This window comes from Lissotriton vulgaris, unplaced genomic scaffold (genome assembly GCF_964263255.1).
Source record: "Lissotriton vulgaris unplaced genomic scaffold, aLisVul1.2 SCAFFOLD_830, whole genome shotgun sequence".
NCBI lineage: Eukaryota > Metazoa > Chordata > Amphibia > Caudata > Salamandridae > Lissotriton > Lissotriton vulgaris.
The window spans coordinates 264,122-282,828 of NW_028254425.1; the positions used below are offsets into that span (position 1 = coordinate 264,122).

At 43.1% G+C, this 18,707-nt stretch overlaps 1 protein-coding gene across 1 annotated transcript in view; it reads right to left on the minus strand.

Annotated features, from left to right (window-relative positions):
* Nucleotides 1-18,707, minus strand: part of LOC147659532 (non-homologous end-joining factor 1-like) — a gene marked incomplete at its 3' end in the record, with an annotated part of 376,856 nt that overhangs the window by 256,477 nt on the left and 101,672 nt on the right. The window contains exon 2 of the mRNA XM_086951666.1: nucleotides 8,649-8,833. Coding sequence (XP_086807792.1) covers nucleotides 8,649-8,828 — 180 coding nt within the window. The remainder of the gene's footprint in view (nucleotides 1-8,648; nucleotides 8,834-18,707) is intronic.

Genomic DNA, 18,707 nt, shown 5'->3' on the forward strand with positions numbered 1-18,707 from the left:
CCAGGATGTCACGTTTATTTTTGACGCCCCGTTACGGTCGCAGGAGTATTTACAGTATGAATTTGTTCATCCTGCTCCATTAACAATGCGGCCGTTGGAGGATTTCCATTGCATCATTTACACTGATGGTTCGGCGCAGGTTGCGCATGGCTCTAAACATGCCTACGTTTCCGCTTGCGCCATTGTGGTCGGTGCCATGGTGAACGATGAGTTCAAGTCCAGTGTCGTGCACACGCAGACGCTTGGAGACTGCACCGCACAATTGGCAGAGCTTCGTGCTCTGATGCTTGCATTGGAGTACGCAGATCCTAGTGTGACGACTTTAATCGTAAGCGATTCTTACTACTGTGTCCAGTCTTACAATGAAAACTTGTTCTTTTGGATTCAGAATGATTTTCGTGACTCCAAAGGTAGCACAATAAAACATAAAACTATCTGGGTCCGAGTGGCGGAACTTAAAGAGAAGCTGCCACTCGTGTTTGTGATTCATACTCTCGGTCATCAGCGCGTGGGGGTCCACGCTGTTGGCAACTCGCTTGCTGATGAAGCAGCGAAGTCAGCGGTATCAAAATACTTAGTTGCAGCAGTCACGAGGTCCAAAAGCAAAATCGATGATGACATCTTGGCAGCTGTAGCTGCAACGGAGAAGGGAAGTAAATATCCTGCGGGATTCCCTTCTAAATACACATACCACTTAAGTCCCGATAAGGTTCCTTATGTGAAAATCCCTGAAGTTGGTGAGCGTTTAGTTCCCAACTCGGATCGCAGAGCTGCTTTGATTACAGCGGCACATGAAGGTGTGGCGTCTGCGCATGCGGGCGTCTCGGCCACTGTAACTCAGCTACAACAGAGATTCTGGTGGCGGGGTCTGTACAAACAGACGCGTGAATATGTTCTTCAATGTGACATTTGCCAGCAGATTAAGCCTTCTACTGCTGCGCGTCCGCCTCAGACACAGTTGTATATCTCTAATAAACCGCTTGGTTGCGTTTATTTGGATCACTGCGGTCCTTTTTCTTCTGATACTGCGTTTAAGTACATCTTAGTAGCAGTTGATTCATGCACACGCTTTGTATGGGTATGGCCGCATCGAAGCGCTGATTCACGGACTGTCATTAAGGATTTGCGTGTCTTTGTGGGAATTTTTGCCTGTGGTACTTTCCATTCGGACCAGGGCCCGGCTTTCGCCTCTAAGGCATATAAGGCTGCTATGGTTTCGTTGGGAGTCCAAGTCAAGTTTTCAAGCCCCTACAGACCCGAGGGTAATAGTGTAGTAGAACGAATGAACCGCGACTTAAAGCAATCTTTGACAGCCCGAGTTATAGGCACTGGTAGAAACTGGCTAGCCCACCTCATAGGCATGCAGCGTGCGCTTAATAATCTCCCTAGAAGGTCTCTGGGTGGGCGGACCCCATACGAAATGCTCTTTGGTATCAAGATGTACGTACCTGACCTTGATGGGCCGGACTACAAGGCCCAGGCCGGGGCCTTTGACGTAGATGAACATTGCAATGTTTTACAGAATCTACAAAAGACCAGAGACAGTCTTGCAAAGGAACATTTGCCCTCCACATCGGATGATGCGTTGCAGATCCCGGTAGTTGGCTGGCTGCCCCAAGTTGGAGAACTGGTTCGAGAGAAGATCGATAACAAAAAAGAGTTTGGTCCCTCATATCGAGCACCAGTCCGAGTCCTTGGAGTGAAGGGCACAAGAACAGTCATTTTACCACCACTTCCAGGTCGTAAGGAAAACAGATTTATTTCTATTGACAATGTCAAGACACACAGGGTGGCCGATTCTTCATAGCATGACACCGGCTATATCCTGTCCTTCCATGGTGAGGCACTCTGTGCTGGCTATTACATCTGGTGCAGAACAGGAGGTTTCCCTCGAGATGCCTGCCATATCCAGTCCTTTATTAAATACTATTCCTGATACTAACATTGATGAGCTAACCTACACTTATCCTGCTGATTTATCGATGCCTGATTTGCAGACCCGTTTGGCAGGCCAGTCCAGATTCTCTTTTGACTCTGTTTCGGAAACATCAAAGAAACCCACAAACATTGCAAGATATGCCACGTTGTTCAAAAAACATTTTTTAATTCCGCCTTGGACATACATTTGGTTGATCCTATTTTCATTCTATCTTTTTATGTCAATTGGTTTTGTGTTTTATTTTTTCCGCCTGATCGATGGTCACTACGTTAAAGAAAGAACAGGAATTCGGTACCTTAATGGAACATTGAACCCTCTCTCCTCTTCACATTCTGCGCTCAGACAGAAACGAAACTTAAAGGCAGTTAACATTACAGCATGGCCTGTCCTTGATGGGATTGTGTGGGATGCGGTTAGGTTTCAGATACATGGGCCTACTGAAGTGATTAATGTTCCAAATGTGCTTAGAGTAAACATGGGAGATGTGATTAAACAAAATATACGTTCTGATGATTGGGATATTCAGGCCGTAGAAGCATTATTCTCTGATTTAAAGTATTATGCTGCCTTCGATGCTGAGGATCTGTATACTGATTCTATTAATTATGGTGATTTGTTTTGTTTTCAACACTATGGTAATCATTTTTTACATAAGACAAATTCCAGGAGGGTTGCTGTGAATTATACACAATGGGAACATTGCCCTGCTCCATTCAGTGGCAGTTCCAATACACTTCTGAAAAAATATACATATTTTACAGACTTTGATCAGTCTAATCCCGAGTCATTTTATTTTAAAATGACACAAAAGCCCATTTCCAAAGTTAGACTTACCGATACAAAATTGCTGTATTCGAAGTCCTTTTTAGTCAGGTTGGCTGTAGATGGCTACGAGTTCTGGAAAGGAACAATTGACCTTAAATCGGTTTGGGGTACCAAAGATTGGCAGGTACAAGGCACTGAGGCTTTGCACCGTGCATGTCTCATCCCGAATCACATGTTGTTTTTAAATTCTACCATTTTCCAGACAACATGCTTTGGATTGGCTACTTCTAAAAAATTAAATACACCAACCATCCCAGATTTAAATGAATATACAGGTTGGGGTAATTTCACTGATTCCTCCATTCAAGGGTTGCAAACTCTTTTACACAATTCGTCCTTTAACATTTCCAGTTTGGATTCCAAGGGTTGGCTGGTATGGCAAAAAAGTGCTGATTCTTGCCAGCGCCGTTTTCTGGGTTTGGCTGAGGGATTCACAAAACTCAGGCCCGATCCACGTTTTGAGGGAGACTATTCTGTCACGACTTATTCTGTGGGTAAGCTGTGTCAGAATTGGTTACAGCATTCTACTTTAGCTGCAGTTAAACTACATTTGTCTCAATTACATGATAATGTGGATTTAAACGATTTTATAAAAGGCCCTGCTAAAGGTAGATCTAAGCGATTCCTGTATGCAATTTACAATGAAATTTGGAAAGTTAACCAGGTTGAGGCTGCTAAACGCCTAAGGGCTATTGATCAAGCTAATTTGGAAAAAGTGCTTGCAGTGGTTGATAACAGCATTAACACGCTTTCTTCCCGAATTTACACTTTAAATAATATTGTGTCTTCTGTTGTCGACATAGTACATGATGAAGTGTCCGTGTTGTATCATGGTCAAAATCAATTACGTTCTGTGATGCAGTTTGCATGGACACTCCAGACTCTTAAGTCTGGTCGAGTGCCATGGACTTTTTTGAACATATCATCATTATTTGCCCCGTTTAATTTGACTGAAAAACAGCGCATGTTGTCAATGAGAGATGCTACATTTTCTATGTTACATATTGAAAAATTAGAATCCCTGCCATTTTCGGTGGCTGAAGTAACTGCAGCAACATGGCTTATTCATGGTGTTATAACGTTACCTTTTGCTTTGTATAAATTTACAAATTGTATGAAATATATTGCCATTGGGCGATATGAACCATTAGGCAGTGCTTTCCTCCATGAGACATGGTCTTTACCATACACTTACAGATGCCTTAAGGATGGGAATGAAGTGAATCTGAATGGTGAAGAATGTACACAGTCCCCAGACCGCTCACTTATTTGCAGACACATCCAGTTGCATGGTTCTTGTAATCAGGACAAACCGAATTTGGCCTGTGTTTTGAAAGGGACCCCAGTTCCTGCAATAGTTCCCATGTTCACGTTGTTGTCCAACGGTAGTTATTTACTTTTAAATAACGAGTTTTGTTGTGGGTTAGAGGCTGGAATCGGATATGTGGTTACAGTGTCTGAAAGGGTCGTTTGCTGTAAGAATGTGTTGTATCCCCCCCACGCATGGGAATTCAGAAGTTTTAATTTGGCCGAGAATACCAACCTTGAGAGCTGAATTCAATGGTTTAGGCCGTATAAGAGCCCTTTTGTCTCAAAAACAGGTGGCCCTGAGCTCTGCCCGTGAAACTTATGTCCTTCACATAGCAAACACACGCACAGAAGTACAAGCTCTTTTAAGTACTGATTTGCCGTTTCATTTTTGCGAGCTAGTTCATCAAATCTTTAATGCCTCCTCCACATCCAACCTCGCTCATTTTTTTAAAATGGTTAGCAGTGGTCTTGTGACTACGTTTGAAAAAGTATTTGGTATTATCCCTGCGTTCTTTCATTCTATATTCGCTAGTCTGTTTGGCGGATTTCCTGTTTTGCTGGCTTTGGCTGCAGGCGTTCTGGTGATATTTTATTTCATAAAACATGGATGCCCATCCTGCGCAAGGGAACGCACAGCACCTACTGATGCAGTTTCGCAACCGGATGCTTGATTATTATGGATCCCTGCCGCTTGCGACTTTAAGCACGGCTTTTGGATTATCTTTCAGATTTTCCTATTTCACCTGTGTCCAGCCTGTGTTTCATTGCCTGAGCTGTGACTTTTTAGTAATTCTTAATGGTGCCAATTTCAATATGGACATTCGAATTTTTTCATATGTTCAAGGCCTGTTTATTACATTTAGGCCTCAAGTTCAACTTTTTATATTTTGTGTGGCCACTATAGGCATTCATACATAGTTTTTGTATTTTTTAAATTTTACATACATTACATACATTTAGCTTGGCTCAATATCATTGAACTCTGCTTTCAAGTCTTGCCTCTCATAAGAGTATTGGCTTATATATTTGTCTTTTGACCGTCCTCGGACCATTGGGGGGGTGTCATATGGTTATTACGTTTCCATAGGTTGTGTTAAGTTAGCATGTGCTTGTTAAATGTTTAAACGCCATCTTTTCTTTCTGCTTCGGTTTGCACACGACACCTAATTGTTATTACAGCTTTTAACCTAGACGAAAGATGTGATTTACTTCAGAATAATATATTATTGTACTGATATCAGTCGTGCCTAGAACACTTGGTACAACTGTCTGCACATTGAGAGCTGCACACTCTAACACAAGGTTATTGTAGGCCTTATCCTCGCACTACGTTAGTCATAACACAAATAATGTTTGTGCCAACTTTGGGCTTTACATGAGTTCAAGATACAGTTACAGGGAATTGAAAAACACACTTGATGCTGGACATACTGAGAGCTGGTAGCTGTTGATGTGATCTCCTACTACTGAGAATTTGAGGTATGGGTTCGCCCAGCTAAAGCCCAAATGAGACCTTCTTAGATATAATATAATATGCTAATTAGGGTGCGCGAAATATAGGTGATACAGAATTCTATAGATTTTGCATCATAATATGTTATCACAGTTTGCTTATTATGGATTAGTGACTATGCTGCTGACTCTGATTTTTATAATATGTATGTTGGTATTATACAAGATACTGCGTTTGAGAATGTTGCATTGAAAAAATAAACATTTCAAACTTGCACGTGTTCTCATTGCCTCCCAGTTTCGGTTTGGAATGATAATATAACGAAAGAGTGTTCATGTGTTCCACGATACCTGAGGAATTCTAAGTTCATGTTCTGGATTGTCTAAGACATCGGGAAGTCTTCACTGCCGATGAGATACTGTAGCTAGCCTGGAAAGGGGATTTCTGAAACATAGGTGAGTTTTGGGTCATCCTGACTCACCCAGGTTCTAGGTCTCTGAGCACAGTTCTGTGAGAGAACGGAAACCCTGCGACAATGGCTCAAATAAGAAATTCAAAGCAATGTCACTATCACTGTGCCCTGGCTGGAAAATAAACTTGCTTAAGGTATGTGGTTTGATAACATAGCCTGGAATATAACCGTCTTGGACATTTGTGGTATATTTTCGTTAATATAGGAGCCCACTGGAGAACTGAACTGTGGCTTCCAATCCAAGAGGCGATTATATAAATTGGTGTTGTGTAGCAGGCTCAGTGGGTTGAGATACTGCTGTACAGATCTGTGTGTGTGCAAACTGTAGTCCTGAGATAGAATCAAATCCCAGTAACACAGTGGACTCACGTCGCAGCTATATGGATGTAAGTGTAACCTGCATCTCAGGATTTCAATCTCAATGTGGCCGGCTCTATTATCGTTCTGCTGCCCATAAGGTACCCCCTGGTCACCTAGGCATATCAGCCTGAAGTGAAGAGACAAGCTTATCCCTGTAGAAGATTACCAGGGGTAAAGCCTGTCACACAACATGGCAAGCAGCCCGCCAAGTATCCCAGATCCGTCCGTGACTATTAGAGGCAGGCGAGTCACATGATGCCTGGCTCTGACTAGCTCGAGTGCCTCCTGGACCCTCGAGCCCAGAATGAGCTGAGTTTCAATATGACTTCTGCATGCCAGCCAAGCTCTAACTTAGGATGTCAAGAATTTTAAAAAATAAATCTTTGCTGTAAAACAGGAATGGTAAATAGATAATCATCTCGTGGCTGACTGGAACAATGTGAAATCAGAAAACCTAGGAGTTTTCCGGGCTTAACCTAATTGTGTGATCCTAGGCAAATATTTTTCTTCACCCTGCTTTACTTTCTATAGAGAAGCAGAGAAAATAGGTTAGTAAGAACTCATAGTAGAAAGAAAAGAACCAGTTATGAACTGAATTGAATGGCGTTCAAGAAATCCGCATGTCTGGAACATATGCTAATGTATGTACCAGCTAGCTTGTAAAATAATAAACGGTGGCCGTTCTCCCACCAAACAAGGTCTTGGTGTCCATCATATGGAAGGCTAAATGAGGAACTAAATGAAGCCCGCCCGCACCGCTGGTTGGGGGGGGGGGGGGGTTGTAGTTGGGACAGCTTTTTGGCTGCTACTGACTATGGGGAAATATGCAACGATTTATTTGTGTCTTTTTATATATTGAATGTAAGATAAATGCTTTCGTTTTTCTGAGGGAAAATATGCTTTTAAGTGTTCATTATCGCAATGCTCGTCAGGGATAATTAGCGCTATATAAATACAATTACAATTACCCAATTTGCGCCTTTTTTCATAATTTTTCGGGGCTGGGCTTGTTTTAGGTGTCTTTCTGTGGGACATGCGCTTGTTTGGGGAGTCTCTTGCTGGAGGGTTGTGCTCGTTTTGAATTTCAGACTTCTCCGCACTGGACATGGCGGCGCCCCTGAAAGACTAAACACGAAAATGAAGGCGGGAGACAGGAAGGGACCATAGAGCGGGTGAGTGAGTGGACGTGAGATTATAGAGGGGGAGGCAAGGTAGATGCAGAAAAGTGAGCAGTGAATCAGCGGTGCGTAGGAGAAGGGGAGATTTTGTGAAATAAGTGATGAAAAGTCCCACATGAGCTGATACATACACGATAAGGGGGGGATGAGAGAGAATAAGAGAAAACGAAATGGTAAAGAAACGAGCCCGACTCCGGTGAGGTAAGAGGGGGGGGGGGGGAGAGGAGGAGGAGGAGGAGGAGGAGGAGGAGGAGGAGGAGGAGGAGGAGGAGGAGGAGGAAGAGGAGGAAGAGGAGGAAGAGGAGGAGGAGGAGGGTGTGTGTGTGTGTGTGTGTGTGTGTGTGTGTGTGTGTGTGTGTGTGTGTGTGCGTGTGCGTGTGCGTGTGTGTGTGTGTGCCTGTGCCTGTGCCTGTGCCTGTGCCTGTGCCTGTGCCTGTGCCTGTGCCTGTGCCTGTGCCTGTGCAGGAGATGGGGCCTGCCTGTGCGCGCGCTGTGTTTGCATGCAAGGTCTGCGCAAGCGCGCTCGCTCCCACGGTGAAATCCGACACTGGGAAAGCGCGTGGCACTCTGCTGTCCACTTTCCCAAATACGGATAGCATTAGTTGTCTTGCTGACAGCATTCATGCTTTCGCATGAATGCTACGTCAGCTCGACCTTAAAAGGAGATACGGGAACCAAGGCCCTGAGGAGGACACACACACTGAGGAGGAGGTCTCTTAGGATTCTGCTGCTCTTTGGTCTCTAGAGCCTCACATGTGTAGTCTCTCCGAGACCTAGTTTTGTTAAAAATGGAGGGGAAACTTGAACATATCTTTGTAGCTTGCTTTAAATCTTAATAAGGGCAAAGGGACAACCAAATCTAAGTTACATATGTGCCTACTCCTTTGGAAAATACATAGACTACTTCTTCAGCAGCAACATGTGCATAGCCACAGCAGGATCAAGAGCGTTTATTTTATGTAGATATACAAGGTTTACTGAAACGTGGCATAGACTGAACAAATTGCACACCTGCTGCAAAAACATCTTCATCATACACCAGTCTGGTTATAGTTTTCATCCGGGCAATCTATACATGATTCTTTCTGCACATACAATAAACGTACTCACCTTGGATCGTTCCTGGACCACCAGAGCATCTGCTTCCTCGTACCATACACCACTGAGGTCAGAGACGAGCAGAGAATAGCCAGCATCTGTGAAGCAGACCTTGGCCATGAAGCGAGAGCTGCTGAAAGAGACCGGCTTCCAGGGCTCTGCGAGAAGACATGAATCCAGATCCTGCATCATCTGTCCTGCAAAAATAGAACACATGCAGGGTTAGGAGGTAGAAATGGCCAGATGAACACAGTTACAGCAAGGCACCACCCCCACAACCAAGGCCAGGAGGTACTGGGAACACCTTCACATGTGGAATCAGATTTAAACAAGCATTTGCTATGCAATAGGTCTCGCATTAGGAAAGTTTGAGCTATTGGTATAGTAAATGACAAATATTTTATTTATGTGTTGGTTTTGATATAGTGAAATTAATAGCTTTGTCATTTACAATGCCAATAGTTATAACTTTAGGAAATGTGATACCTATAGCATTTGTAATGCAATATGGTGTATTTACGTGACTTAGATGTATTGATATTACAAATAACAATGGCTTTTAATTTTTTAAAATAATTAATTCTTAAATAAAAGTTATTGTAATTTATAATGGCAATACCTTAAACTTTTGTAAAGATTATGTTCAGTGTATTTTATTGTGACGAAAATCCAAGAACAGAAGTGAAATATTACATTTGCTTGTGACAATTGTAATAAAGCTTGAAACATTGAGAGAACATATTTGAACCAGTTGTTGTTGAATGGTTGCACAGATTGATGCTGTGGTGGCGCTGAGTGATGTTGAGGTGGCGTCAAGTAATGCTGTGGTAGCGCATAATGATGTTGTGGTGCCCCTGAGTGATGCTGTGATGGTGCTGAGAGATGCTGTGGTGATGCGATAGAGTGAGGGCGATAGATAGATAGAGTGAGGGCGATAGATAGATAGATAGACAGATAGACAGACAGACAGACAGACAGACAGATAGATAGATAGATAGAGGGCGATAGATAGACTTTTTTTTAATGTGTTCAAGCATAGCATTCGTGGGCTGTTTGCGCTTCGCAAGCATACACTGACAGGACATGCATCTTCTAGGATGAAAAGGAACGAGTTGGGTTTAGTGCACATGTATGCAGTGTTTGGACACCTGCATTGTGTGTGTGGAGCATAAATCACTGAAAGAGGTTTGTGTTGTGTATACCAAGTTTTGTGTGGCATATTCTGTGGTGTGAGAGCATGCACTGGTAGGTGTTTGCTCAGCGGAGGGAGCGTGAACAGTCCGGATACATGATCGGACCTGTATACGTTCACAGGCATGTAGGAACGGCGTCATATGGGAACATATGCTATGTTGTCTTAGACGCTTGTGGTCTGTGTTCTATCTCTGCATGTGTGTACATTGTATGTGGTGTGGGTGCATCAGCCGTATGTTATACACTTGCATGCTCTCTGTGGCGTCTGTGTCTCAATGTATGGTGCAGGTGTATAACTTTACAGTTCCATACACAATACACTGTGTGTGGTTGTACTAAGTGTTGTGTAGTCTAATGCATCTGTGTGCGCACGCCCACATGGGATGTCGGAGTCTATGCATACATGTACTGCAGGTGTGTTCAATCTAAGATCAGGTGGGCCTGATCCATGCCACACATTTGCAGGCAATGAATCTAAATGCACATTACATACATAGTCTGTGGCTATCCTGAAAACGTGTCAAGGCACCAATCTTCCTGGACTTACGATGGTCACCCCTGATGTACTGTTTTGTGTGCATGCATATGTTTTTTTAATAGTGGGCAGGCATGCACTTTTGATAGTGGATCATGAATTATTAGGGTTTTTTTTTTTTTTTATAAATATATTTTATTTTATATTTCAACAAGCACACATTTCAAAAAAAAAATACAATATTTTGCTCCTACATTTGTTCGTCTCACAATATAACCAAATAAGTTTTGGATTGAAACTATTTAACCACCAAGAGGGGAGGCCAAGACAACATGTATCATATTATATAACAAACACAATCATAAATCAACAACAAAATAAATTATCCGATTCCTGTTCTCCATTTCTCCAAAGGTCCCCATATCTTAATACCTCGCGCTCTCCCACTCCTACCCTTCCTTGCATATATGTATTTCTCTAAATTATGTATAGCAATAAGATTTGATAACCATGTTTGCAGGGTCGGGGGATTCTTGTCTAACCATACCCTGGCTAGCATTAATCTAAAGACAGCCGCTGCCATGAACACAAACATTGCATCGCCTGGATCCAAATGCGCATTTCCTACGTCCACCCCCAGCATAATTAAGCCTACAGTGAAGGTTAACCTTATCTTTAATGAGTTGGTTAAAAAAATTTCGACATCCTTAATTAATGTATATAATTGAGGACATGTGGACAATATCTGCCTCAGTAGAATTGCACCTGGGGCATGTGGTACCCTCAGTGCCCCCCCACTTCGCAATCCTGGCTGGAGTGTAATATAGCGAGAATAGCGTTTTGTAGTGTTGGGATTGCAAAGGGGCAGAACATAGCATAGACCGGCCTAGTTCCAGTGATTCGTTAAATGATTCAGGTGTAGCCTCTATCCTTTCCCCCCATTTGGCCCTGTGCTTATCTAAGTCATCCGGTCTATTTTTTGCCAGTGCAGCATATATTAACCTGATGGAGTATTCCTCCCCCGTAGTTAGCCCTTCCATCAGCTCAGTTGGGTGAAAGCCCAATGGCTCTCCTTGTTTATTCCTAAGAAAACTCCTAATCTGAAGATACTTAAAGAAGTCCCTTCTGTTTATTTTAAGTGTTTTAATCAATTCCTCAAATTGTATTATACCCTCTGAGTTTACTAAATCCCCGATTTGATGTATCCCTTTACCCGCCATTACTGAATCAGCAAAAATTTCTTCAGGGAAGGATTTATTTTTATAGACTTTGGTGTACCTATTAAATCTACCCATACCGGTCTTCTTTGAAAAAATGCTCCAGATTTTAAGTGCTGCCCTTAGAGTCTTGTATGTCTGCCTTCTGAGGTAGCCCAAATCCGTATAATACAGGAATCCGTTGACAGTATTTTGTCCTAGTATCATTGTATAAGCTTCATTTGACATGTTAATGGTCTTTGATGCCCCCCCGCCTCCTCCAATTAATCCCTGCATGTACTAGAGAGCAGCAGCCAAAAAGTATAATCTAAAATCTGGTGCACCCCACCCCCCTCTATCCCTTGGCAAGGTGATAAATTTATAAGCCCTACGAGTTTTTCCTCTTGCCCAGATAAATCTGTTAGCCAGACTCTCCAACCTGTTGAACCATTTGTTCTCAAAAATCAAAGGTATTGACCTGAATAAATACAAAAATTTAGGCAGGACCATCATTTTCAACACATTTGTGGATCCGACCAAAGAAAGATGTAGATTATTTATCCTTTCCGGGTCCTTTTTAACCTTCGCAAGCAATGGTTCCATATTGCGCTCTACTAGTTCCTCCAATTTTACAGATATATCAATCCCTAGGTAAGTTGCATTACTGACCACCCTGCTATCTAAACTTGATGCAAACCTATTCAGAATAATCTGGGTTTTAGTTTTATTTAGACTATATCCTGAGATCAGCCCAAACTCCTGCGCTTCTGCCTCTACCCCAACCATGGCTATATCCGGATTTGGAGTCAATATAGCCACGTCGTCAGCATAGGCAAGAGTTTTCACAGTGCAACCATTGAATGACATAGGTTGAATAACACGGTTTCCCTCTAGCTTACGTAATAATGGCTCTATGTACAGGGCGAACAGCAGTGGAGAAGACGGGCAACCCTGACGAGTCCCCCGTTGTATATGTACTAGATCCGAGTGCCCTCCATTTACTCTGATTTTAACCACCGGGTCTCTGTATAGAGCTTGCATGGCTCGTATGTAACCTGAGCCAATACCACACCACTTCATAGTTTCCCATAGATATTCCCAGGCGACCCTATCGAAAGCCTTCTCGGCGTCTAAAAACAGTGCTGAAATAGGGTCGCCTGTGACTTCTGCCGCGTCGATCATAGTAATCAACGTCCTAATATGCTGAGTAGTACCCTTCCCAGGTATAATGCCATGTTGTGATGGGCTCACCAAGTGTTCAATACATCCTGCTAATCTCTTTGCCAACATCTTAGAATATACCTTGCTATCTGAATTCATCAATGTGATGGGTCTATAGGATCCAGGAAGGGTTGCAGGCTTCCCTTTTTTAGCAATAACAATTAAATCTGCCCCACGCCAAGAATCTGGTGATAGCCCTCCTTGCTGTACATATACCATAACCTCAAACATATAAATCAGCAAACAGTCACGGAATACTTTATAAAATTCAACCGGAATTTGATCAGGTCCGGATAGCTTTTCCTGATGGTAAGCTGTTTAATGCATCGATAAATTCCTCCAGACCTAGGGTAGAGTCTAACATTTCACCTTCTTCTTTTGTGACAGAGGGTGAGCGCACACCTCTAAGATAACTCCTAACTTCCACTATACCCTCTGTGTCACCTTGTGTATACAGTTTTTCATAAAAACCTCTAAAAACCTCTCTTATCTCATCTGAGCCTGTGACCATGACACCCATTGGATCTAATATCTCTTTTATTTCTGCATCCGCCCTTTGCTGTCTAACTTTAACCGCAAGTATGTGGCCCACCTTCTCACTACATTCATATAACTCTTCTTTCTTAGCCAAGTATTTTTCAGCAGACCTTTTCGAGAGACTTTCTATTGCGTCCGACTTTAGTGCTACTATTGTTAATAATATATTTTCAAAGCTGGATTTAGATCTTACTGCAGCAGCTAGTTTTCCTTCTTCGATGATCAGCTTTTGACGAATAGTTTCGTTCCTTAATTCTTTCTTACGTCTGGTCAACACGTAGCTTAGTGTTTCTCCTCTGACACCTGCTTTAAAACAATCCCACGTTTGCCCTACTGAGGCAGTTCCATGATTAATCTCCCAAAATAACCTAATCCACTCTTCCATATGCTTCCTATATTCAAGGTCTTGGAGCAGACTCCTCTCAAACGTCCATGTGGACCTCTTACTCTGTACTTGCGAGACCTTAACTGACAGTATTAATGGACTATGGTCGGAAATAGTTCTTGGTTGCTTCTCAATCTGTGTCTCCAAGACCAAGGAACTAGAAACTAAAAAATAATCTAATCTCACCAGCACCTGATGAGGTGCCGAAAAAAAAGTGCTACCATCAACCAATGGGTGTTGCATTATCCAGGGATCTGCCAGAAGATTATTTTTAACCATATTAGTAATGGCCCTGTTTACTTTTTTCTTTCTACCATTATACACTGCGCCTGTACTCATAAATGAGCTTGTAGGGTCATGCATGTTAAAATCACCACAGCAGATTATTGGTTCGGGCCACTGTGCTAATTCTATATCTAGAAACTCCCATATCTCCGAATCGTCCTCAGTGGAACCATATATGTTTACTAATGTGACATTGAACCCTTTAACATTTAGTTCCGCCATTACCCATCTCCCCCAACGGTCCTCTTTCTTTCTTTTAACTGTCACTTCTCTTCTTCTCCCCAGGATAACAACTCATCTTGTCCTAGATCCTTGCCTACTGGCTGCAAGTACATCAAAGCTCAATTGGTTCATTAAATAAATCTGCTTTTCCTCTATATGGTTTTCTTGTAAACATACTAGATCTACTTGTAGATTTCTTAGATACGCTGCTACATTTGCCCTCTTCCTTGGATCATTCAAGCCACATACATTTAAGGAGACAAACTTGCATGACATTTTGTATTGAAAAAAGGGCCAACTCTTCCTAACCCAGCTATCACTTTCGGCTCCCCCCCCTCTTTCATTGTTCCTCCCTCCTGCTTTACTCAAAAATTTAAACAACAAACAAAATGTGTAATCAATGTGTGCTAACTGCCATATCAGAACCATACATTCCAGCTGCTTTTTGATTTCCCTTCCCCCCCGCCTCCCCTGAGTAACCCCCCCTTCCCCCCCCCTACAGGCAAATAGGTCAATAATGACCTATATGTGGACGCTTCCTGGTTGTGTTAGTCGCACCCCTCTCCCATCTTCTCAAATGTGCCCCCCCTTTCTCCAACAGAGAACCTTTATCCCTCAGTGACCCTCTTTCTTTGCCCTTTCCAAATCCTGAATAAACTCCTGCACTTTCACTTCTGATATAAACATCCTGACCTTGCCCTTTGTGACCACTTTCAACCTGGCAGGGAATAACAGATATGCTTCTGATCCAAGAGCCTGAAACTCCGAGATCAGTCTTCTGAGCCTCCACCTCCTCTCTACTGTCACGTGGCAGAAGTCAGGTCTCGTAAAAAATGTAACACCCTCAATGAATTATTAGGGGTTTGGGTGCACGCACTGTATGCTATGAATGCATGCAGTGTGTGTGAGAGTGCGTGGGCTGTCTGTGCGCCCCGTGCGTTAAGGGAGCCCAGGCACAGTTTGACAGCATGAAGAGTGGCCCGCTTGTGCTGTGCTGAATGGGCAAATGCACCGATTTTATGAGCAAGCACACTCTCTGATGTGCACACATGCTGCAGAACACCCCTATGGAATGAATGACTCGAACATTTCAGTTACATATGGTGCCAGTGAAACGCTACCGTAGTTTCTGTCGTGAAATAGGACTTGCAACCATAGAATAAGGAGACAAAAGGTAGGAGATGCATCACTTCCTGCTATCGGGGAACAGTAGGGAAATTCAAGATGACTGGTTAAGAAATGCTGGTTAGTCAAGGTGACTGGATTTAGGAACGCTGGTTGTCCTCCGTTTTAGCTCAAATATAGTCTGCTTACTTTCGGATATGGTAGCTTGCACTTTGTCTTTTATTTTAGAGGAAACTTTTTTTTTTTTAATAGAGTTTTATAGAGTTTACCTCTTCAAGGCACTGCGACTGGCTAAGCAAGGTACACCTGGCTCTGGATTCACCAGAGGGGATGTGAGTGGCAAGTCTTTCTTCACTCTTCAGTGTGTAACGCTAGCCTCTCTTGTTTAACCAACCCCGCCGTTCAGGGGCAAACACGACTTGGTCACGAGTTGTGAGCCAAGAATGTAGCCAAGCAAGGAAAATATACCGGATCTTGTTTTTTTCATTTTAAAACGCTATCAAGAACCTTGGCTCAATGGAGCAACCCGATTATAACAAAGATAGGAAGGAGGTGTTTGCGCCATAGAAGAGATGAGAGTGAGCTAGAGAGAGGGGACGTGGAATTTAAAAGTAATGTGAAGACGGGCAGAGGAGGATGAGGGTGACGGGGGAGTGTCCGCTTCAGAGCTCGAGAGAGTTGATTGAGGGGTGGAGGAAACAGACAAAGATGGGAAGTGTAAGCTGGAAAAGAAAGAATGAAAATGACACTAAATAATACGTGTCTGGGTGCGTGAAGTAAAATAAACAAGGAGTCATGGAGAGGGACACCCTTGTAATGTAAATACTGAGGGAGTGTAGCGAGAGAGAGAGGAGGCTTGAGAGAACGAGAGAGAGAAGCAGGTAGGGACAGCCGCAAATGGTGATCTGCAGAGCGCGTGAAAAACAATCACTTCAGTGCATTCAGCGCATTGCTTTGAAGCCTCATGGCGGGGGCGGGGAGCAGCTTGGTGGATGGGGTATGAGGCCAAGCGCGCACCTGGTGAAGCGTCACTCTTCAGTAAACAACATGCATTGGGAGGAATCCGCTTGTACAAGAGTGTTGTTTCCCCTGCAATAGTTCAGAGCTGTAAATAGCTCGACCTAAAAATGACTTAAAACAACACAACTCAAAACAAATCATTTTATATGAAATACACAGTTTCCATGCAAAATTGGAAATCCTTTTTTGAAAACACCAATTAGCGCAATTAATATTGTTAGGTGTCATCATTTGCATAATAGCACCTAAGCCTTATTACTACGTTTACTTATGCAAATAACACAACCTAACCAGATTTATTGATTATATTGTGCAAACATTCCTTTAGTCGGGAGTTCTTTTGATGCATTCAGAGTGTCACTTGCCTGGTCATTAGCACAATTACAGCTTCGAAATTGTTTTTGGAATGGGACATTTTCCTTATAAAGAAAGCAATTAAAATATGACTGTTGCTTTTAAGGAAATGAAAATAAAGCTAACTAGTTTCATTGAACATTTGAAATAAAGTCGTATTTTCTATTTCTATAATATTTATATGCCAATTGTACACCAATTTTTTTACATTAGAACAGATTTCCCTTTAAAGTACATCAACTACTCAAAAGACAAAAAGGCACACACACATAACAAAAGGGAAAAGAATGAGAAAGGGAAAAAAAACGGCACCTCTCGCCAATAAAAGATCTAGTATATAAAACAATGTTGCTCACAACCAGCAATACTTGTTTAAGAAAACATACCAAGTATTTCCAAAAGATTCCAGGCTGCCCTCATCTTTTAAAAGTAAATAACATCAAGGCTCCTTAACCACATTTTGAAACCATTGTTGACATTTATTTTGGTTGCCGAATCATCCTTTTTAAGCATTTATTTCCCCACAATCACCGCACCTCGCATCCAAAGACTTCGGCACCCACATTCAGATGAAGGCTGATGATAAATCCCAGGGTACTGTTGAAGCCTCACACATCTGTACAACGCATCTGTGTGATTGGTTGAGATGGTAATAATAATAATAATAATAATAATACGGTGTTTTATAAAGCGCGATCAGCTACCTCACGAGGAGGTGTCCCGGCGCTGTAGGAACAACGTTGTGACCGTGGGGAGAAAGCTGGAGAGGGGGACATCTAGCGTGGCTGGGCAAACAGCCAGGTTTTCAGCAAACGCTTGAAACAGGCTTCGGATGGGGCCTGTTGGATAGCAGGGGGCAGCGAGTTCCATAATGTTGCCACATTGGCCGAGAAAGTTCGTCCACCTAACCTGGCTCTTTTCGCTCTGGGGGCTGCAATACGGACGCATTTGTTGGATCTAAGGGAGCGGGCTTGAGCGTACCTTGGTAGTCGGGCTTTCAGGTAATTTGGACAGTTACTGAATAGAGATCTAAAGGCCAAGGTGAGTGCTTTAAATTTTATTCTGCTTGCAACTGGTAACCAGTGAAGCGAGAGGAGGCGCGGAGAGACTGAGTGCTTGAAGGGAATCCTCATTAAGAGTCTCGCAGACGCATTTTGGATCAGTTGCAGTTGTTGTATAAGATACTTCGGTAAGCCCAAATACAAACCGTTAGCGTAATCCAGCCTAGATGTAACTGTGGCGTGGATTACAGTTTTACGGCAGCTAGCTGGTAAAAGTCGTAGAATCTTACGAAGATTCCTCAACTTACTCATGCAACAACCAGCCACTTGCTGAATGTGTGATACAAAGGACAGCTTGTCGTCCCACCGTACCCCTAGATTTCTTGCTGAATGGCTGGGCGAGGGGGCTTGTCCCATCTCTGCCGGCCACCACAGATCAGATGGTGGAGGGGGGCCTTTGCCGAAAAAGATCACCTCTGTCTTGCTAGCATTAAGTTTTAGTTTATTGGTGTTCATCCAGCAGGCCACATCTTGTAGGCACCGCTTAAAGCTCAGAAAGGATGCCTCTGACACTTCTGAATATGGGAACACCAACTGGGTGTCATCGGCGTATGAGATTGCCTTGATCCCCCAGTTGGCAATCAACGAGAAGAGTGGAGCAAGGTAAACATTAAATAAGAGTGGGCTCAGGGCCGAACCCTGGGGGACACCACAGCTAAGGGCTTTAGGTGAAGAAGAGACATCCCTTAGCGCCACCTTCTGAGTCCTTTGGGTCAAGTACGATTATAGCCACTCCAAGGCCTGGCCCTGGATGCCTATCTCCGCCAATCGTAACAGCAGTATATCGTGGTCGACCGTATCAAAGGCGGCCGACAGATCCAGGAGCACCAGCATAGCTGAATCTCCCGAATCCATAGACCACCTCACTGACTCGGCCACCTCAATAAGTGCTGGTTCAGTGCTAATGCCGGGTCTAAAGCCTGATTGCGTCTCGTGTAATATTTTGTTGTGCTCGATAAATTGATTTAATTGGCGCTGGATAACTTTCTCAAGCAT